The 21,442-nt window shown below is 34.2% G+C and overlaps 1 protein-coding gene across 4 annotated transcripts in view; it reads right to left on the bottom strand.

Moving 5' to 3' along the window:
* Positions 1-6,303: 6,303 nt before the first annotated feature.
* The window catches only part of RALGPS2 (Ral GEF with PH domain and SH3 binding motif 2), a gene marked incomplete at both ends in the record, with an annotated part of 110,711 nt that continues 95,572 nt past the window's right edge, over positions 6,304-21,442 (bottom strand). For 2 of the 4 annotated variants that reach the window (XM_079697959.1, XM_079697956.1), the window contains 6 exons: positions 6,304-6,600; positions 9,282-9,373; positions 11,632-11,737; positions 18,595-18,687; positions 19,242-19,347; positions 20,946-21,023. In XM_079697959.1, coding sequence (XP_079554085.1) covers positions 6,571-6,600; positions 9,282-9,373; positions 11,632-11,737; positions 18,595-18,687; positions 19,242-19,347; positions 20,946-21,023 — 505 coding nt within the window. The remainder of the gene's footprint in view (positions 6,601-9,281; positions 9,374-11,631; positions 11,738-18,594; positions 18,688-19,241; positions 19,348-20,945; positions 21,024-21,442) is intronic. The other 2 variants (XM_079697957.1, XM_079697958.1) reach the window with 2 other exon arrangements.

A 21,442-nucleotide genomic window follows, 5' to 3' on the forward strand; every position in this document is an offset into this window, starting at 1 on the left:
ATTTTCACTGAACTTGACACACTGATTCTAGAATTCATAGGGAGGATGAAAGGGTCAAGAAGAGTTAAGACAAATTTGAAGAATAATGCAATTATCTCACCAGATATCAAGATTTACACAGCTAATACAGTAATGAAGACAATATGGTACTGGCTCAGGGACAAACAACTAATGAAACAGAAAAGGGAACCCAGAAACTTAGCATGCATACATGGAGAACAGGGTGCTTTGTGAGGTAAAGACAGGCTGACCCCATCAGAGAGTTGTCACTCTCTTTTGGTTCTAGTGCAGGGACAGGGAAAAATTTCAAAGGCACCAGAAAGGTGAGAAAACAGATGAAAATTGGGTCATGGTTTACTCAAACACTGGGCATTCAGTCCTGTCTGGAGGTTTCGCAAGCTTCTTAAGAGGCAAGCTCATGTGGAATTCTTAGAGCAGAGCAAACACCCCAGCCAATGACTTATAGGAGACTCAACACATGTATTTCTGTACTTCTTCCAATTTAAGGCTCTCTAGGCTGGAAGATGGATTCTATTTTCAGAAATGGTGAGAAGTGAAAGTGTCATGTTTTGGAATCTATGAAATACAGTACTAGCAAAGAGGGCCTCTATGGGGACTGGTCATATTATATCACATGCTTGGAGTGGGGAGATACGGTTGGAAATATTATACCCTTGACCTCTTTTCCCCAAGGCCCCATCTGTCAGCATGCCAGGGCACATCCTTGTTCTGGGATAAAGAAGAGCAACTGAAGTTTTACCCAGAGAGAAGCTTCTCCGTACCAACAGAATCCTTCTCAACTATTTTAGAAAGAGGAAAAAAATCAACTTAGAGCATTTATTTAAAAGTTAATGATAAAAATATAAATATGGAAACAAACTATCCCCACACAATCTATATTTTTAAGTAATTTATTCCAATAGAAATATTTCAGAAAACTGTACTTAAATTCATTTTAAGTTAGATTATGCAAACACACTGAAGATCTCACACTCACATTTGCATATTAAACAGAAACAAAAAGTGAGGAACCAAGCTGCACGTCACTCCAGGAGGTCATAGTGCAAATGAGTACTTCATCTTTGTACCTCAAGTTAACTGGGATGAAGGAGAATAAAAATGGCTTGTGTTTTCCTGTATATTATCATCATTGGATATTCATCCCCACAGATGCTTTTATCTCCTTTAGATTACACTGTGAACGAGTTCCCCACCCCCTCCCCACACATAACATACTTCAGTCGGCTGTAAAACAATGGATTTGTCAATAATCAAGGTACAGAAACTCTTGAGAGTCTGGTGACTTATTATCAGCTACTCTGTCAGACCTAGTAAGTCAATAATTACTGGACTATATCTGTGAATAGTTCTAATAAGTGGTATCTTCATGGGAAAATTAATATTTGTTACCTCATATCTAAAGCACAGCTAAGTACGAAATTTTCTACTTGTCTATTTAAAAAAAAAAGTTCAATCCCCAAACATTCTAATTATGTATTCCTTTAATCCCATCACCACTTTGCAGTCCAAATGGCTAGAATCAAACTTTAAATTCTACTAACAACCCCTAAGGACGAGTTAACCCTTCATTTGGCTTTAAACACTAAATTTACTTGCCTATTCTAGAACATACTAGCCCTTTAAAAAATGTGAAAATAGCATCTTGACTCAGTTGAACAAGAGTAGCTCCAGATCTTGCAATAATCTCGGAGAAGCAAAATGTTTCCAAGCTTTGCTTTTACTGAGAATTGGCTTACTCTCTTAACTTCTCTTTAATTTATATTTTGGAGCTGTTTTCACTTTCCTGACATAGTATTTTCAAGTAAACAATAACTGGTAGGTTAAGTGACTGCTTGTTTGGTCTGAGTCTTATTTAAATATAAGAATGTACTGAACTAAATCTCACTTCTGGGAAAAGGGACTCTCATTTTGGGATTTCAGTAGCTTTAATAAAACCCAAACAGATCTTTCTGGCTGTACTGTATCCTTCTAAGGATTTTCTGAAAGGACATAATTAAATCTATGCTCAAAACAACAATTTCAACAACACAAAATAAAAATAAACTCAGCTGGATGGATGCTCTTCAAAGTTGTTCTCAGGAGTGCTCATCTAAAGGCTGATTTGGTGGGTTTAATTTTAATCTTCTACCCTGGAAGGAGGGGAGCAGGGAGGGAGCTTGTCTAACGAGACTCAAAGCCAAGGTGGAATGCAACAATTACCTAGAGTGATCTGCACACATTTTCTTAGACCTGCTGTGAGAAAGAGTAAGCTGGTGGAGAGAGGGATAGCACACACTCCTGAAATAAGAGGAGTAAGAGGGCAAGTGATTATTGTCATACTCGATGCCCTAAAGTTGGTCTTCAAATTGATAAGGCACTGACCAAATCTTCCCCACACTACATACTTGAGATACCAGTGTAATGACATTGCTTTCCAAAAGCTTAAAAGTTTGCATGCACAGATGTCTTTCATTGGAATCCTCTAACAAGAAAAAAGTAATTACTTTAGACACAAGCCATTTTTAAGGAAGCAAAACCAGAAATACTTAAATCATTTTGAAAAGGTTGACTTCACACAGAAAATAATTATCACCAATGTGATTAAATAACAATGTTTGTTAGAAAAAACACAATACTACTCTGGCTGTAAAATTATAAATTTACTATGTTTGAAAGAAATATAAAAGAAGAGAGAGAGAGAGAGAGAGAGAGAGAGAAAATAAAAGCAAACCCTAAAAGATCACTGAAGAAGTCAGACAAACCTCACCACTTGCTTTGTATCACCTATTCATGCAACAGCTGTACTATTGTTCCACAGGGACACAGTAAAAATTCATCTTCATTTTCAAAAAGGGATCCAATTATTTCAAAAGCCTTTGAAGCAGAGAATTTTTAAAAATTGAAGATTATCTTCTGTTAAGCAACGCTGGTACCCCTTGTTTGCAGAAGAAGATAATATGGTGGTTTAAAAACTCGTTGTAAAGGAATGTGCCTCAAAAAAACAGGAAGGAAATCAATAGTGGATATATTCTTTTAAAAAGTTAATGGATTAAATCTACTATTATTATCGATTTCTAATTAGTACGATGTCCTATAGTTTTGTTTTCAGTAGTAAAGGCATATATAACTTACAGATTTAACCTTAAAAAAAAAAAAAAAGAAAAAAGACTTCCACTCAAATCATTTGGCCAGGTAAATTTTAGTAATCCTAAGAGAGCAATAGGCCAGGCTGCTCTTGGAGGGCCCTGGTTTCAACTAATATATAAGGTGTATACACTAGAGACCGTAAACATTTTTTCCTTCTATAACAGTGCACCTTGGGCTCCTTTATAAATCTTCTGGAAGAGGAATAAAGCCACTTACAGAAACTTTGCAGCTACAAACACCCTAGTTCTTGACATACAAAAAGACACAGTACCAAGACAGTCCATACAGAAGGTAGTGCAATAGTCATATGGCATTTTCCACACAGGAAAACATTTGTCATTGAAGTACATGCCTGGGGAGTAAAAAATACTCAAACTCAAATTGTTTGGATCCCTTTTTGCAATGTTTATGCAAATAATATCTACACAGTGAAGAAAATGTAATAGGAAGGTGTGTTTGATTGGTTCTTTTAATTCTTAGTTTGGAGGTACGGTAAAAATAAAGCCTCTGAAAAAAATAAGCAGAACTCAAAGAGGGGGCATGAGACCAAAAACAGTGCTCTTCGAGGTCAGCAGTTATTTTTATAGTTGTATTTAAAAAACTGTTATGTTACTTCTGCATGAAAAATAAGCTTCCATGTTCAAACAAACTGTTAAATAGATGTGCCTCAAACTGTATTTTGGGTGGTATTATACTATTACACCAGGCTCGATAATATACCAATCATTATGTTTATCAAACACTAGCTTAAATTTAAATTATAATGGAATTTCCAATGAGGTCTTCTTGACTTGGAGAGAAACAAATGAGCTTAATATTGACAAATGAGCTTAAATTTCAAGCTTTTGAGTCGCTACTTTACAAATTTATTAAGAGTAGGCCTAACAAGAGGAGAAAAATTTCACCTTCCCACTAATACACTGCCTAAATATTTAATATGTTTTGGTAGCATTTATTTTTGCTTGAATTATTTTTAGGTCTCATTTGGTGAATTACAGATAAAAAATTCACTTACACTATTTTAATTCACTTCCTTCACTGATCTTTGCTTCAAATGCTAAATTCATCTTAAAAAGCAATGAGCAATCTTTTGAATGGACAAATTTGAAGACAGAAAAATAATGGTGACTTCCACTGCACAGTTCAGTTTCAGTCAGTCAGAGGCCACAAATCTATATATGGGCTTAGTCACCAAACCTGAACACTGTTCTCGCTCTGCACAAGCAGCCTCATGTTTAGCGCTGAAAATATCAAACACATCTTCCAGTGGAGCTCTCTCTTTGGCAAAACTGTGGGCTGTCAGGCTCTGACTTCCAGGTGCATATCTCCACAGAAACTTATCTACTTTAGCTTATTTATGACAAACAGAAAACATAATAAAAAATCCACAGGGTTTTCATCCACAGTGTTTTTTTAAAAAGCACATACACTGTTAAAAACACTTATTTCTGAAGAGAAATAAACAAGAAAATTAAAACAAAAGTCAGATGTGCAAGGTCTACAGAGTAATACTGCTATGCTGGTTATGCAGAGGGCCTCTTCTCAGCGCCCAGTGTGGGCTATGCTGGGAGATAAAATCACTAGCACAGGCCACATTTTGCCCTCTTCCAGCTCATGTCACTTTTCACAAAACCAGAAGTAATGGTATTTCTAACTGTGCTATATGAGAAAGATATTTGAACTCTTAGTATCCTTTCCAAACAGAAAACTAAATTTAAAAACTAAGCACTCAGGGAAAGCTCTTCTACTTTCCAATGGAGAGATTTTTTAGCTAATTATTCTAATAAGCAATATTTTCTATTTAAGTTTCATGTATTCAAGGATGAAATACTTATGATTAAAAAAAAGCATAAAATTCTCCAAGAATACAATCTGAAAAATTTTATGTGAGGCCCAAAGTAATAGAAGTCTATTAGAAGTTACCAGTCAAAAAGCACTTCTTACTCTGGGCCACAGCCAAAATTCATGATGCCTCATGAGTTTGTAACATCCAACACACAGTCCTTGTTCAAGTGCCAGTTTTTTGTTAAAACTCTAAGGCATTTCACCTTCAAACTTTTTTTGTAACTTAACATTTATTTCAAAAGTTAAATGCATTATTGCATTAAAGAGCTCTCACAAAACTGCTTGATCAACTACTGACAAAATATGATTTCATCGTAAGGACCTATAGTAAGTTTTGAGAAAAATGTTTGTAATAAAGGAAGGTTAAGTAGGAAGGAAAGTTTTGATACTTAAAATTCCCAGCATCTCAGTCTTTCACCTTTTTCCCTTTGAAAATTATTTTGTATGCCTTATAATAAAATACATACATGCATACAAACATACGTAGACTCTCTTTTAAACAAATGTGATCCTGAATCTCATATTGATCAAAAATAATGAAAATGAATAACAAAAAAAAACTGGCATTGTGCACATGAAACACTGTAAAAGAAACTATCCTGATAAAATATCAATACATCATCCTTGATGATAAAAATCACCTGTGAGTGACAGAAGGGATAATCCAATTCACTTGAAAAATGTAGTTATTGTAAAATCTTCTTAGAAAAGTTTAGGTTGGGATTACAGTTCTCTACTAAGCAGATCTGTGGTCCAACAATGAATTCATATAGAAGGCCAAGCTTTAAACCCAGTTAAAAACAACCATGTTTTCTGGAGCCCACTTGAAAAAAGTGTCTGGCATATGAACACTCAGCCTTTATACCTCCTGCAGGAAATAATGTACCCCTAACAGTACTAAATTTCAGAAGTTTAGTGTTTTAAAAAAATCTCCCCCCATCCAAAACAACCCCCCCCCAAATCCCAAACAAACTCCAACAACTCACATTATTAACATTTCTAATTCCTACACTCTTGTTGTGAAAAAGCGAGTGAGGCTGCAGACTAATGGAAGCTCAAGCAAACCTTTCCGCTAGGCTGCTGGTAGAACCCTACTAAGCTGGAGTAGCTTTATACCTCACTTCACAACCAGCTCCTAATGTAACCCATAAGAAATATGTTTTTCTTTTTAAAGTGTATCTAAAAAAAGGCGATTCTCCCCTCCAAAATTAGTACAAAGTTAAAAGAAATGCAAATTAGCTACAATCTATTCCAAGCACAGCACCGCCAGAAGATTCACACACACTATTTGGTGTTTCATGTTGGTTTTCCTTTCATTCTTTTAAGGCAGTGGTTTCCACAGGTCAGTTCAGAGATAAGAAGCATGGTCCATGGCAGTTTGTTTTGCAACTCCAATTAGTTCTCTGGGAATATCTCACTTCATTCCCTGAAATTAGTGCTTTTTTGGTTCAGAACTCCAGAGGCTGAGATGGAACCTCTAGGTTCTTCCTGGCACAGGATTGGTTTATAGCTGGCGCTCTTTCATCAGGTCCTTGCTTTCACTTAAGATAACAGTTCACCTTGTTTTTTATCAGGCTTTTACTCAAAAGTCATCAAGTTTGTAGGAACCTAAAAAATATAAGCATTACAAACTGATAGTATTTAAAAGGTGTTTTTCAAAGTACTATTTCTTATCTTTCCTTGTCATTCTAAGTAAGCCCAAATATTAAAATCTTTCTGACCTAAAGATCTTTTAAAAAAAGGAATTTGCTAGAAGGTACTGTAATTGTTTATGAATAATGAATAAAATACACTAGAACATTTTTGAGAGGAAGTCATTGAGATGAGTTAATACTTTTTCCAATAAATTGAAATCCGGGTGGGAAAAAGGGCAGAGACAGTATCTTTCTTGTCTAACACAGGGGAGCTCAGGAGATGTTCGCTGAGTGAATAAATGAATGAGGAAAGAGTAAGTATGGCCCTAGTAGTGTGAGATTCCACACAAACATGCTTGTCATCATTTATTTTTTCATTATATGTATTACAATGAATTCCTACATGCAAATTTTAAAATCCAGCACAGATAATTTTATAACAAACATTACTAAGAATTTCTTTGTGAAATCATCATGAAAATGAGCATAAAAGAATAAAACTCATTGCTAGATAAACTCTTACCTGAAACTTTGTGACTCTGAAAAATCTATAGGTTATATAACAGTTTGCTGCTTATAGACTGGATCAAATTTAATTTGGTTTCTTTTAAGTCTGAAATTCAACAATAATTCTTAGAAATATGAATATATTTTGTTTTTAAAAATTAATGAACCCTCTAGTCAAGGACTAAAGAGGGTTTCACCATGCTAAAAAAAAATGCTCTTAACTTTTACTACCAGTTTTCCAAAGTTGTGCTGGTAGAGAGATTCATGCACCAGTGGTCATTTCTCTGTCCTTTAAAAGAGCTTAACAGTTCCCACACTTTAGCAACCTTTTTCTGAAAACCTGGGATACTAAAAAAAAAAAAAAAATTAATCTCTTATGTGTGTCAGCTTCTGAATGAAAAATTATTTGACAATATAATCATAACTGAACTATAAATACACAGTACAAATCCAAGAGTGCTTAAATTAAAGTATAAATTCTCAGGTCTGGTTCTAAGAAACCCAATATTTTAATAAAGTAACATTTTCATTTCCTCCTAAGTTGCCTGACTATGGTTTAAGGTGTTGTATCTGAGTTAGAGTCTTCTACTAAAAGTTTTCAAATTTCACAGCTTCTACTTATAAATTTGCTACTTCTCTGATTCTTCCAAGTATAGAAACAAACAAATTAAAAAAAACCCATTTATACACATCTGGTTGACTTGTTCAGTAGCAAAGTCAACTAATATAGTAAAAAGAAATTGAACCTCTATGCTGGTACGCATACCCTGTCTAGATTAATCTTGAAACTTGAGATTAAAAAGAAATGATACAGTACTTTAAGCTACATTTAAAGAAAATGTACGGCATGGAGCTGAATCCTGAAAAGCTTGGTTTAGGCAAAAGGAGGTCTGCTTCCTTCATTCTGTCCCAGACACTAACTTGACAGGGGCAAGAAAGTAATTTTTGCTCTATGGTATTTCATGTCCTTAAGGGACATTGTTAAAAATGGTACCAAGTATTGCTATTAGTCTTTCATATATTTTTGAAATAAAAATTGTAAGAGAACAAGGCCCATTCCAAAAATATTTAGGAAGAATGAATCTATAGGATGAAGACAGAGTTTGTGTCGTCTCAGGTCCACGATTTTTTACTTGTTTGACCCTGTGTAGGTCATTTAGGATTTCCGAGCCTTAGTTTCTTCCTTTATCAAAAAAGGGATAATAACTTAGGTCCTGATAGCACATGGTGGAAAATATGTTTATAAGCTTTATAAACTTGTATAGTGTATTATATTATTCAAAATTAGCTATTGATAACACTTACCATATACTTCTGTATTTCAGTACCTTAAGACAATAAAATTTTCAAATATATTCAACTGAAAACTGGCCTAAAAAAGTCTATGTTTATTTTATGTCTGCCCTACCAATTCATGGTTCAACTTTAAATCTGCAACCGGGTTTGGGGAAAACACCACTATGGATTCATTCCCCTTTGTAGCTGAAAGCCTTTGAGTTAGACCATCTTTGTTTCAGTAAAAATAGAAACAAACAAAAAGTCCACATAGTTTTGGGTTTCACTGCAAGCACAGGAACCCGCATAAAATTGTTAATAGAACAAATAAAGACAAATCAGAATAATTTTTGTTAAGGTGCCATCACATTTTTACCTCTCTAAAGTCTCCTTGCCTCCCACTACATTCTCCCAACAAGGGCTACAGTTCCCTGTTTTGAACACCTGAAGCTTGTTCCATCTTCAGGGTCTTTGCGCACTTACTGTTCCCTCCACCAGAACTTTGTTCCCCCTTATCTTCACGTGGCCCTTCCTTCCTGTCATTCGTGTCATTGTCATCTCCTTAGGGAGATCTTTGCTGTTCACTCTTATTTATTTAAAGTCTGTCTCTACTCCCATCACTCCGTATCACGTAATTCTATTTTGTTCATACAGTTTTTACTACTTGAAATTTTGTTATTTGTTCACTTGTTTATTGCCCATCTCCTCTCTAAAATGTGGACTTCATGTCTTGCTGACTGTGGTCAACAAGACATAGAATATGAACAATTTCCCTACTTCACTCCAAAAATTAGTCCACTTACTTCTCTTTGGAACTCTTTTAAATATATTCTCAATTTATGGACTATTTTGAGGATCAAGAGAGATGCTTACCTGTTGTTTGTTACTTTGGCAGGCTGCACTCAAGTGCTTAAACCACAGCATTGCATTCATCCTATTGCCAGCTTGAAACTTGTATGAATTTCCTAAAGTTATTAAAAACAAAGGGAAACAATAAAAATTGATGACAGTTCTCCGTTTAAGAATTCTATTTCTCTAATACCTGATTTTCCAATACAAATAAAACGAAGAGTTCTCTGTGCTACATTCATGTGTTATCATTTATTCAGAAAGTCACCGTTTTGCTGTTTATGAATTGGAAGAGAAGTATTTTGTCTCCTTAAATGCTCTTTAAAGTATATTTAAATAAAATAATTGTTTGGCTTCTCTAGATTTGTATGAGTGGATGAGAGTGCAGAATATCACTTCTCAGCACTATTTAGATGATCTAAATATTAGTAGATGCTAATACTGAATTTTTATAGGCCAGAATGCTTTAACATGTTTAACACTTAAACATTAGCTATTTAATGTGATTAAGGATTAATCAGCTAACATCAATATAACCTATGCTTTTAGTTTTTAACATTTGTCAAAATTATTAGAGAAATTTCTAGGTCTAGTGAGGGCTTATGTGAAAAATCTGAGAAGGCAACTTTTTCTCTTTTAGAAAATTAGAAATTCATTTGTTTCATGTGTGTTGTATGTATTTAGACCTTATGTTGACTCTAATTCAAAACTGATGCATAATAAGGATATTTTATATGTTTATATGTATTAAGGTAATAAACTGAGAAAAGAAGAAAGGACTCATGTAGTATAGGTGCCCTAAGTTGAGCTTAATTCCCCTTTTTCACTGACCTGAGTTCTTTTTATCTCCCAATTCTTACTGAGTGCTACTCTTCCCTTTATAACTGAATTCAATGGCTCAAGAGCCTGATCTATATGTAGGCATTATACAGCTCTTCTTTGAGATTTTATCAAAGACTTTTTCACTTTCAGAGGCAACAGCTTTCTTCACCAAATGTTTAATTACTAAAATAGCACTTTTTTGCTTGTTAGACACAGATGCAAACATTAGATCAACCTAAATAGCAGACATATCTGATCAGCTGGCCACAGCTGCCATTTACCTACTCTCTCCTCCCAGAAAAAGACCATCAGTACAGACTTCATAAAAACCCTGTACTCTGAAACGGTTCTGTCAAACACACTAAGGAATTGATGGAAAACAAATAATTTGTTAACTGAACCCCATGAAAATGATCTTTTATAAATAATGAAGGCTTTTGGGATTGGCAGGGTGGAGGCTGGGGCTTTGAATTCAGAATGTTGAGTAGGAGCTCCTTACTCTGTAAGTCAACCTATTTCATCTCAAAACATAACATTTTGCTATTATTTTTTTCTGCCCTAACTTTTTCTGCATATTTTCTTAAATTTTTACTTAAAGTACCACAATATCCTAAAAGCAGAATATCTGTGGATATGCATTCTAAATAAACAGAAGTCAGAGTATAATTTTACAGTCAGTAAAAGGTAATATAACTTCATTTTAGTAGTAGTGAGCTGCTGAAGTGGAAGATTCTGGGCAGATATGAAAGAATTTTCTTTCTGGCTTCCTGTGTGGTGCTTATCAACAGCTGGCAGATGTTACAAAGGAAGAGCTGCAATCACATGAGGATCTGTTCTGATGACCGAGGTCTCCACAACAGGCACAGGCAGGGTGAGAAGGTATGATTTGATTCTACTACACAGCCCACCCTCCAACCTCTCTCATCCACTTTTAAAGTTTATTTAAAGTTTTAAAGTTTTTAAAACTCCTATGGTCAATAGCCAACACTTTCACTATAAATGTCTCTATACATTGTAAGCTAAGTTATTATAATTAAAATTATATTTATTTGGAAAGTGGTTTGAGTCAAATTACCAATTAATTTAATTAAAAGTAATGGAATAAAAATCATTTAAAGGAAAACTTCTGCCACATTCAGAGCTTAAGAATAACAATTTATCTCAGAATATAAACGAAGGGGTACTGCATACTGTAAATCTGAGATTTTAAAGTTAACAGTGGTCTATAGATTCTCGAATTCCCTCCTTCCTTTTCTGGTTATTAGCTCTCTAGGGATTATTTGGGTTTTTAATTTCAAGCTTATGCCCATGTAGCAAAGAAAATAAGCTTATTTAATAAGCTTATTAAATAAGCAATTAATAGATATTGATATCTAAAAAAATTGCTATCATTAGTATACATTACATTATGTGACACAAATATTTCCCAAGAGATTAAACTACACAAACAATGGCCCTAGTCGTGTATTCCAGTTAAACTATTGATAAATTTTGGCTTATCGAAAGTTGTGTACATGCAATACCTTAAGCCCTAGTTATTTTAATGATTCACCTTTCTCAGAGTCAGTCAGCAAGAAGAGATCCGGATGTTCCGGGTCATCGGCCATCATCACCATCCATCCTACTACAGACACGTTCTTATTTGATGTTGATTTGAACTGAGAGATAAAAAAAATAATTAATGGAAACAAAATTTATGGCTTATTCTATGTAAAAATTAACTGTTAGAGAGCATATTTTCAGTTTCTCCTAGAGAGAGACGAGATTTCATGCTGGTCAGGTCTGCACCCGGTCTCTTACTTCTAAATTCCATGTAGGCATGCCCTCTTCAGATAGTCTCTTATACTTTCCAGATCTTTCTCAGCTTCAACTCTTCATCAAAAGTTAACTGTCCTAGCGTCCACCCCCAAAGACCATGATCTGTTAGTAGATCTGGTAAATTCATCTGTGTTGTTTTTTTTTGTTACTGTGCTACACCTCACCCCTTCATTATAGGAAACATACTTCCATTTTAATAGAGATGTTATCTCCACACACACACACACACACCGCTTTACTGAATATAATTGACATATAACATTGTATAAGTTTAAGGTGTACCAATGTAATAGGGGTGTTATCTTAAACCTGATAACCTGATGATTTAATGAATCAGCACTGCCATCACAATTCTTAGTAATATATTCTTGCTTATATTTCTCAAAAAGAAGGTATTCTTAGCATGCTTGTTACTTGTCTAGTTATTCTTTTTTTTTTATAAAGTTACACTTTAGTAATGGGAAAAAAAGGGCTGTTATAAAAGCACAGAAATTTAAGTTAATCCTACTCATGAACATAAATGAAAAAATGTTAAATAAAATATTGGCAAACTAAATCTAGCAGTGTATAAAAAAGCTGGTACATGATGGCCAAACTGGATTTATCCCAGGAATATGAGGGTGATTTAATGTTAGAAATCAATGACTGCAACTAAGTTTGGTTTATTTCATGAAAGCAAGCTTAGTTCAACTTTAGATAAATTATTAAAATAAATCACCATATTAACATTAAAAGAAAAAAGTATGATCAACTCAGTTGATGTAAAATAAAACCATTTGCTAAGATATAATGCATATCTGTGTGACTTAGAATGGAATGGAATTTCCTAATTCAATAAAGAGTACCTACCAAACAAACAACAATACCCCCCCCACAAAACCCGAACAAAAACAAAGCAGGAAAGAAAAAAACAAAACAAAACAAAACAAAACCCAAACCCAAACCCTGCAATGCATGCTCAAGGGTAAAATGCTAAAAACACTTCAAAATCAGTTTTAAGACAAGGATGCCCACCATTGCTACTTCCATCCAACACTGAATTGGAAGACCTAGTCAGCACACTAAGATAACAGGAAAGAAATAAAAGGTATAAGGGTGAGGAAGAAATAAAACTGCCATTACTCACAGATGATATTATCTACACAGAAAATCCACCAAGTTAATAAGAAAGATCAGCAAGGATGCTTGGAAAAGATCAATATAAAAGTCAACTGCGGGCTTCCCTGCAGTTTGTGCAGGGAAGACATGGGTTCGTGCCCCAGTCTGGGAAGATCCCACATGCCACGGAGCGGCTGGGCCCGTGAGCCATGGCCGCTGAGCCTGCGCGTCCGGAGCCTGTGCTCCAAAACGGGAGAGGCCACAACAGTGAGAGGCCTGCGTACCGCAAAAAAAAAGAAAAAAAGAAACTATTAAGCATAAAGGAAACGATAAATTTTATTACTTTAAAGTTAAGAACTATTCACTAAAAACATCACAAAGAGAGTAAAAAAATAACCAAATCAAACAAATTGGAAGAAGATATTAGTAACACATAACTGCTAGTAGATTAGTATCCAGAGTATATAAGGAACCTTTACCAATTAGTAAGAAAACACACTATCCAATAAGCAAAAGATTTATCCAGGCATTTTAGAGAAGAAACATGAATGACCAACAACATGAAAAAAACTTCAAACTCATTAATAATCTGGGATGTATACATTAAAATCACAAGGTACCATTTCATATTTACTAGGTTAGCCAAAATTTAAAAGCCTGACAACAAGTATGGTGAAGGTGTGGAACAATGAAAAACCTCATTATACTGTTGGTGAGTACGTAAATCAATTTGGCATTTTCTTGTAAAGTTGAACGTTTACCTTCCTTGGTATATAATCCAGAGAACATATGCACAAAAATATTCATAGTAGCTTTGTTAGATACAGCAATAACTTGGAAAGCATCCAAATATCCATCAGTAGAATGATGAATAAATTATGGCAGATTCATAAAGTGGAAGACTCTTCAAGTATGAAAAGGAATAAAGGACAGCTATATGCATCAACAGTGATGAATCTCATCAACAATATATTAAGCAAAAAAGGGAGTGCTTAAAACTATATATGTGAATCCATTCAGGTACAGTTCAAAAATGAGACAATGTGTTAAGGAAACACATATGGTAAAATCCTGAAGAAAAACAAGGCAGTGATGAACATGAAGTTTAGGACAGTGATAGGCTGTGGGTATGGCTGATAAGGAAGGAAGAGGATGCTATCTGGGAAGTCTTGGACAGTTCTGGTAATGCTCTGTCGTCTTATGCTGCGTGGAGTTATAGAGGTGTTCATTTTATTTATTATTCTTTAAAATGTACATGTATACTATATATCTTTGCATGTATATGTTTCACAATTTTAAAGAAATGGGGAAAAGAAGGAACATGTCACATTATTTGTAACAACATGGGTACTACAAAAATGAAAGCCAAAGGGATTAGGAAGTTTTAATACTATGAAGAATCAAATTGGCAATACCACAGAACAGCTGATTTCACAGCTAATAATTTATGTCAAATCAGATAGCACGATTTTCTAATATACTTTTCCTAGCCCCCAAAACATCTGCATCAATTGCTTCTTTTTTCAATTAAAAAAAAAGTAATTCAAACAGTATAAGCCCCTTTACATAGAGTGCAAATGCCCTCAACCACCAGCTGAATCTCATCCCACTCCCCATAATTCATCATCCTTTGGGGTGTAGCCATCTGGACCTTCCTCTATGCATTACACCAAAGACTGACTTTTCTGTTGCTGTTGGTTTTTATATACAAATGGGGGTATACTTACTCTGACTTGTGGTTTTTACCTATCAGTATTTCCTTAATAATAAGTATTTTCAGTGTTTGCAGATTTCTGATACTATAAATAGTCCAGGAATATTCTTCTATAGATATCTGTGCACTTGTTCAAGGATTTCCATAGGACAGACTTTCAGATAAAGAATCGCTGGTTATTAAGTTAAATACTGACTAGAATTGTCCACCACAAAAACAATACCAATTTAAATTTCCACCGACTGTCTATGTTTCCCTACATCCTGGCCAGTGTTATATTATCAATCTTTAAAATTTCTGCCTAATGGCCAATAAAAAGGGCATCTTTTTTAATCTGTGTTTTTGATAACTAGTGAGGTTCATCACCTTTTCATGTTTATTAACCATTTATATTTCACCTTCTTGATCTCTCTATTCCATTTTTCTACTGTTGTTTTAGTCTTACTGAGTTGTGGAAGGTCTTTATATAGGTTACAGATTTCTTTTTCAGGTGTAGCCTTGGTTTTTAACATTTAACTTATCAAACAGTATTTATTCACTCATTACTATGCAGAGATAGGCTCAAACATATCTGCAAAAATTTTTTTATAATGAATACACTTTAATGAAAAATAATTTTACAGGGGCTTCCCTGGTGGCGCAGTGGTTGAGAGTCCGCCTGCCGATGCAGGGGACATGGGTTCGAGCCCTGGTCTGGGAAAATCCCACATGCGGAGCAACTAAGCCCGTGCACCACAGCTACTGAGCCTGTGCGTCTGGAGCCTGTGCTCCGCAACAAGAGAAGGCTGGGACAGTGAGAGGCCCGCGCACCGTGATGAAGAGTGGCCCCCGCTCACCACAACTAGAGAAAACCCTCGCACAGAAACGAAGACCCAACACAGCCAAAAATAAATAAATAAATTCATTTTAAAAAAATAAAAAAAATAATTTTACAGTGTATGTTTTCATCTTAAAACATTCAAAAATATAGACATAATAAAACCATAGTCCCCCTCCTTTCTTCCCAGTTATTCTCGCTTCCCAAGCCTGCTCTGCTCCTGACAGGCAAAAACATTCATACTTTAGAGAGATAAAACAGAGGTGTAGGCTTCCAGATTTCCTCCTCCCACATTTATTTATATATATATGAACGGGTATACTTTCATTAGTGACTCTTTTTCCTCCTCCAGCTTTTAATTTTGAAAAGGTTCAAACTACAGAGAAGTTTAAACAATGCTACAATGATTACCCATATATCTACATTTTGCATTTGCTTGATCTCTTTGAACATTTAAATGTAAGTTGCACACATAACATTGGACTCTAAATATTTCAACATGTATCTCCTAAGAATATATTACTATATAACCACAATGTAACATATTCAAGAAATTTAACAGTCACAATCATATAAAGTCCATATTACAATTTCTTTGACTGTCCTAATTATGAGCTTTATAGCTTAAAAAAACTTCCTCCAAGAATAAACCAAGGTACATACATTGCATTTAGCTGTCAAGACTCTTTAGTTTCTCTTAATCTAGAACAGTCCTTCTGTCCCCCTACCCTATTCCATCTGCCAAATTTTGGTCTTAAGAATCCAAGCCAGTTGTCTTATAGGAATGTTCCACAATGTGGATTTAATTGTTTCTTCATGATTAAATTCAGGTTATATTTTTGGCAAGAACACTACATAGATGGTGCTGTGTTTATATAAAAGATTTTAATCCCTTATCTATTGGCTTATATATATTGCTTATATATAGCCCATATTTTCTTCCAATTTGTATTTTAACTGTTTGAAAATGATTAAAATTTTTTTTCCTTCATTGCTTTTAGTTCTGTGCCCTATCTTTTCTATCCTAAAATTGATACTAAATATAAACATGGACTTGTCTCTATACTCTATTTTGTTCTTATAATTTTCTTTAATCTTAACAGTTTAAACTAGAAAAGATGAGGAATACAGTCCATTTCCTCGGCACTCAGTTGGGCTCCCTCACAGCCCACTATGCTCTAATTTCTAAACATTTCATATGCATTATTTATCACTTCATATAATTAAAAGCCCAAACTAGCATGTTATTATTCTGTATGTATAAGTACCAATGCCAAACGTGAAAAGATATTTAACATATGTATTAGAGGACAAGTTCAGTTATTTAATCAATTCTCTAATTTGGCTTCTTTCTAATTAAAGTTAGGAAAAAACAAAAAAAATTTTACCTTATACATTTTACTTCTTTATAATAGTCAGCTTCTTTATAATAAGTGAAATCCAGCCAAGTCTCTGAAAGTGGCTAAGTGAACAGTTAACTATATCTGAAGATGACAATTTAATTTAGCTATATCAACCTTTTTTTTTTCCCCCTCCTTTGAGTACAGCAGTACTAACCAGAGGCAATTACTCTGTAAAACGTTCTAGTGAAACTAAACTGTAGCTTTGTCGGGTATGTGGGCATTATAGTCAATTTGACTAGAATACAAAAAACAGTCCTTCACCTCAATGTGAGGACTATATCTAGATAATTATAACATAATAGTGAGCAAAAAAGTCAGTGCTCAAGAATTTATATGATTCCATTCAGGTACAATTAAAGAATGACACAATGTACTGTTTAAGGAAACATATATGGTAAACTCTAAAGAAAAGCAAGACAATGATTAACATGAAATTCAGGACAGTGACAAGGTGTGGGTACGGCTGATAAGGAAAGGTAGGTGATGCTATCTTATGGCACTTCCCACATTCATTTAAACCAAAAATGTATTCTTCTCTACCCCTGGTGTGATTAAAGGGCTAAAACTGTGAGAATAAAGAAAAGCTTCTCTAATGATAATGTCTGAAGTTGAACTTGTAACTGGCCTCATCCAACCAAACTTCAAACTAGGGATTATGCTTACTAAAAGGAACAAAACAAAATAAAACAACAACAAAACAAACAAAAAAACACTGAATCCCAGTAAATTTAGTCCAAGTGTTTGGTGAAGTAATACCTGATATTAAAATGTATACATGTAATGTGTGTGTATTAAAGTTTTTAAGAGCCATTGTTAGAATAAAAAAACACAAAGTGATAAATGCCCTCCCCCCCACTTCCAAAAAAAAAGAAGGGCTTCTCTGAATTATGCAGTATCACTGGGTAATGTATAAGTAGTAAAAGAACTTAACTTTTTTTTTTCAGTGGCTTACCTTTCCTCAGTATGGTAAACCACTTAATTCACCCCCCACCCCCAAAATACACAATTTAGAAATAAAATTCCTCTCCAGGGGACTGTGTTAATGCAACATGGAAAATGGAAACTTAGTTTTCCATTTTCAAATACTGTAGCACTGGCATAGAAAAAACAGCATGCAAAAAAAAGATTTATAGGAAGATTCTACATCTGGAGAAAAGAGCATTTCAAAGCTTCTTTTAAACACAAGAAGGTGATCATAGTAACCTTAGTAACTATTATTCCTCTTCACTGTTGGGAAAATCACTCAAACAGAGACTGAGGTGGAAAGAACCAGAGATGCTGGTCCGAATTTTTCATATTTTACAAATTAGGAAATGAGACTCCAAGGCGATAGTTTTCAACCATTTTTGACCCAAAAACCCCAGGTTTGAGAGGGCTTGGAAGTGAAGATAGATACTTGTAGTGTGCAGTTTTGACATTTGCAATGGAAAAATAGCATTTAAAAAAGAAACTACAAAATATGGAAGTTGTTCCCAAGACCTTCCTTGGAATGGTCTTACTAAACAAAAATAATTCCATTATAATACTCCAACAAGGAAAGTGTAAGAACTTCTGGATTAGAATGTGGGAAAAAACCCAAACCCTTGCATCGCATTAGACCTACTTTCTTTACAACCATGAAGAGGCTGTGAAACTATGCTAACAACTTGGAACAGGAATACTTACATGTTTTCTTTCTGTAGCCTTTAGAGATTTGGCAGCATAGTAGAAAAGCTGTGTCCCACACAAAGCTGCCCAATATTTCGTCCAAGATGCTACCTGGAGAGGACAGACACATGAATATACTATGCAAATGCTACTGGCTTCTCAGTCACTCTGTTTTCTCAGTGCCAAAGATCTTTAGCTCCACTTCACTTCCACCACCTTAGCTTCGAGTTTCATCACTTCTGAAATCTTTATCTCAAATATTCTTATCACGTCCACTCAATACATTCTACTTAGGACTGACCAAACAAAATTGGCTGAATTCTATTTTTTAGGGTTGTCACTCTGTTTTCTATTTCTTCTAAACTTACTACTTAAAATACTTCTTAATGGGATATATTTTCAAGGTTCTCTAAGAACTATATTAGGGAGCAAAGAGAAGTACAGGAGCATCTTGATTTAAACACCCAAAAGGTATGATTTAACCAAAATCTATATGGCAGGTATAATAACACTTTAAATTAAATAACATTGTGAGGCAAAGGTGTATCTTAAATTATTTCAAGTGTATTATATATCTGGTTTTATTTCAACCGTCTTCATATTTTTTAGGGTCCTATTCATTTGCTTAATTTTAGAACGTGTATTAAAATATATTAAATTCTTACTGTAGGCTTTTTGCCTTCTTTTAACAAAGTTTTTCTCCTGAGAACACCTTGGATAGTAACAGCTCCTGGATATAAATGTACTGCCAAATCTTCTGATTCTGCAGAACTATAATAATGAAATGAAGAAAAGAACATATAAGCTCTTTAGTGATTATCGAGTAGGTACTTAAATAAAATGTAATTATTCTTAATTTTAAAACTGTTACTTTATTCAGAATAAGAAGACATTGACAGTTATAAAGGCTTACTGATCTGAAATTTGTAAGCTGTCACAAAATTAACAGGAAGTTACTGAAGTTAGCAGATGGTTAAAAAACACATTTTATTGCATATTTGAACAAGTATAATTTAGAAAGAATACAGAGATTCACCCTAGTAAAGATTAAATTAGGGATTTAAGACTTTTCTTCTTAACATGCCACACTGCAGCACTGCTGAAACCTTTTTTTCCCCAGTAAAAACTTAAGTCCTAGTAGGAAAGATGAGGATTCTATTTGTTAAAAGTATTTAAGCATATAAAACTCAAAATAAAAATAGCAGAATCAAAAGGAAAAAAGCAAAAGAAAACCCATGCTTAATTCTAAAACAGGTGAAAGAAGTAATGAAGGCAGTTAACAACATATTTTAAAAACCTACTTTCTGCAATGAAATTTAATGACATTTTAATGTCATCAATGCATCTAAGTGATTATAGCTTAACAGCTCTCCAAGAAAGGAATAACTCCAAACTCAAGATTTCTTTTTCTTGTATCTTAAGAAAACCATCACAAAATAATAATCAAACATTTAAATATCTCTCCCCAAGTCATTTAAGGTCCAACAGTTAAAATGAGAACAATTCCTATATAAGTCAATTAAAACATACACACTGATTAAAAAAAAAAAAGCTGTCATTCCTCTGGTCATTTGACATGAGCTGCAGAATTGCTACAACAGTGAAGAAACCTGAAGTTTGCAAGTTTATCCCTTTTTTATTATTTAGGTGTCTTCAAAGTGACTTAAAAACTTAGAAACACTAGAAATTTCATGCTGGAGCTATTTATATTCAAGGAGGTATATGTTCAAGGAGATTACACACCATTAAATTGACATAAAATTAACTTTAAAGTCTGCTATTTTGTTGTATTATGAGAATTGGTGGATTATCCATTACTGTTAACCTCCAGCCCCCAATCAATCTACCATACTTATTTTCTTCTGCAGCTAATGTGGTGCAGAAAGAGACCAGGTTTAACAAGATAAACAACTGAATGAACATGAGTTTAAACACAGAAATATTATTTAATAAAAAAGACTTGTCTAAATTCAGGACCTGAAGTTAACCTGAAAAATTCTTAAAAAAGATAAACCGAATGTAGTAAATTCTTCGATTGCAGCGTTGAATAACAAGTGGATTTTTGTACTGCTTATCCAATAATCAGCAACATTAGAAAGACCTGTGCAGTTAAAAAGCTACAGATTTGGAATTATTTTAAAATGCTGACATAAAGATGCAAGTTCTAGCAATTAGCTCTGGGATCAGAAAGAATAGTTCAAATTTATCTCTAGATTAAATCTTGGAAAGAAAGTTTTCATGGGCATTTTGTTTAGTTTTTAAACCAATTAGCTGAGAAAGAACAGAAATAATGTGAGACCACACCCATGTAAGCCAATCACCAACACCAGAGGGGAGTTCTGTGACCCCTGAATGCAGGGGAATTGTACCTGCTGGCCTTCATGTGGCTTCGATAGCCATTTCGTGCCACTCTTGTCACCGGGCCGAGAGAATGGTATAATCTGTTCCTGTTGGATTCCATTATAAATTGTATATATTACTTTTACTCACACAATCATCATCAATAACCTAGAACAGCATAATAATTTCTTTGTGTAATACAGCTTTCTAAATCCTACAAAAGGATAGTATGTGATTGCTCCTCTTTCTTTTTTTAAAGCATACAGCATAAATTTCAAATTATTTTTTTTCTTCTACTATTGAATATAAATACTTAAAGGTGCTTATTAGTTCGAACCATATATTTATATACATTCACAAATCTGCTAAAATAATTAAAGAGGTATTTATAACCAAACACTATCAAAGCCTGAAAAATACTTAAAAAATCCTTTTGTTCATATTCCAGTTCCTAGATTCCACTTTAAATATGATACCTGGATTTATATAACAATAAATTTTTATTGTATGCCCCTATAAAGACAGC

Source organism: Hyperoodon ampullatus (genome assembly GCF_949752795.1).
Source record: "Hyperoodon ampullatus genome assembly, chromosome: 2".
NCBI lineage: Eukaryota > Metazoa > Chordata > Mammalia > Artiodactyla > Ziphiidae > Hyperoodon > Hyperoodon ampullatus.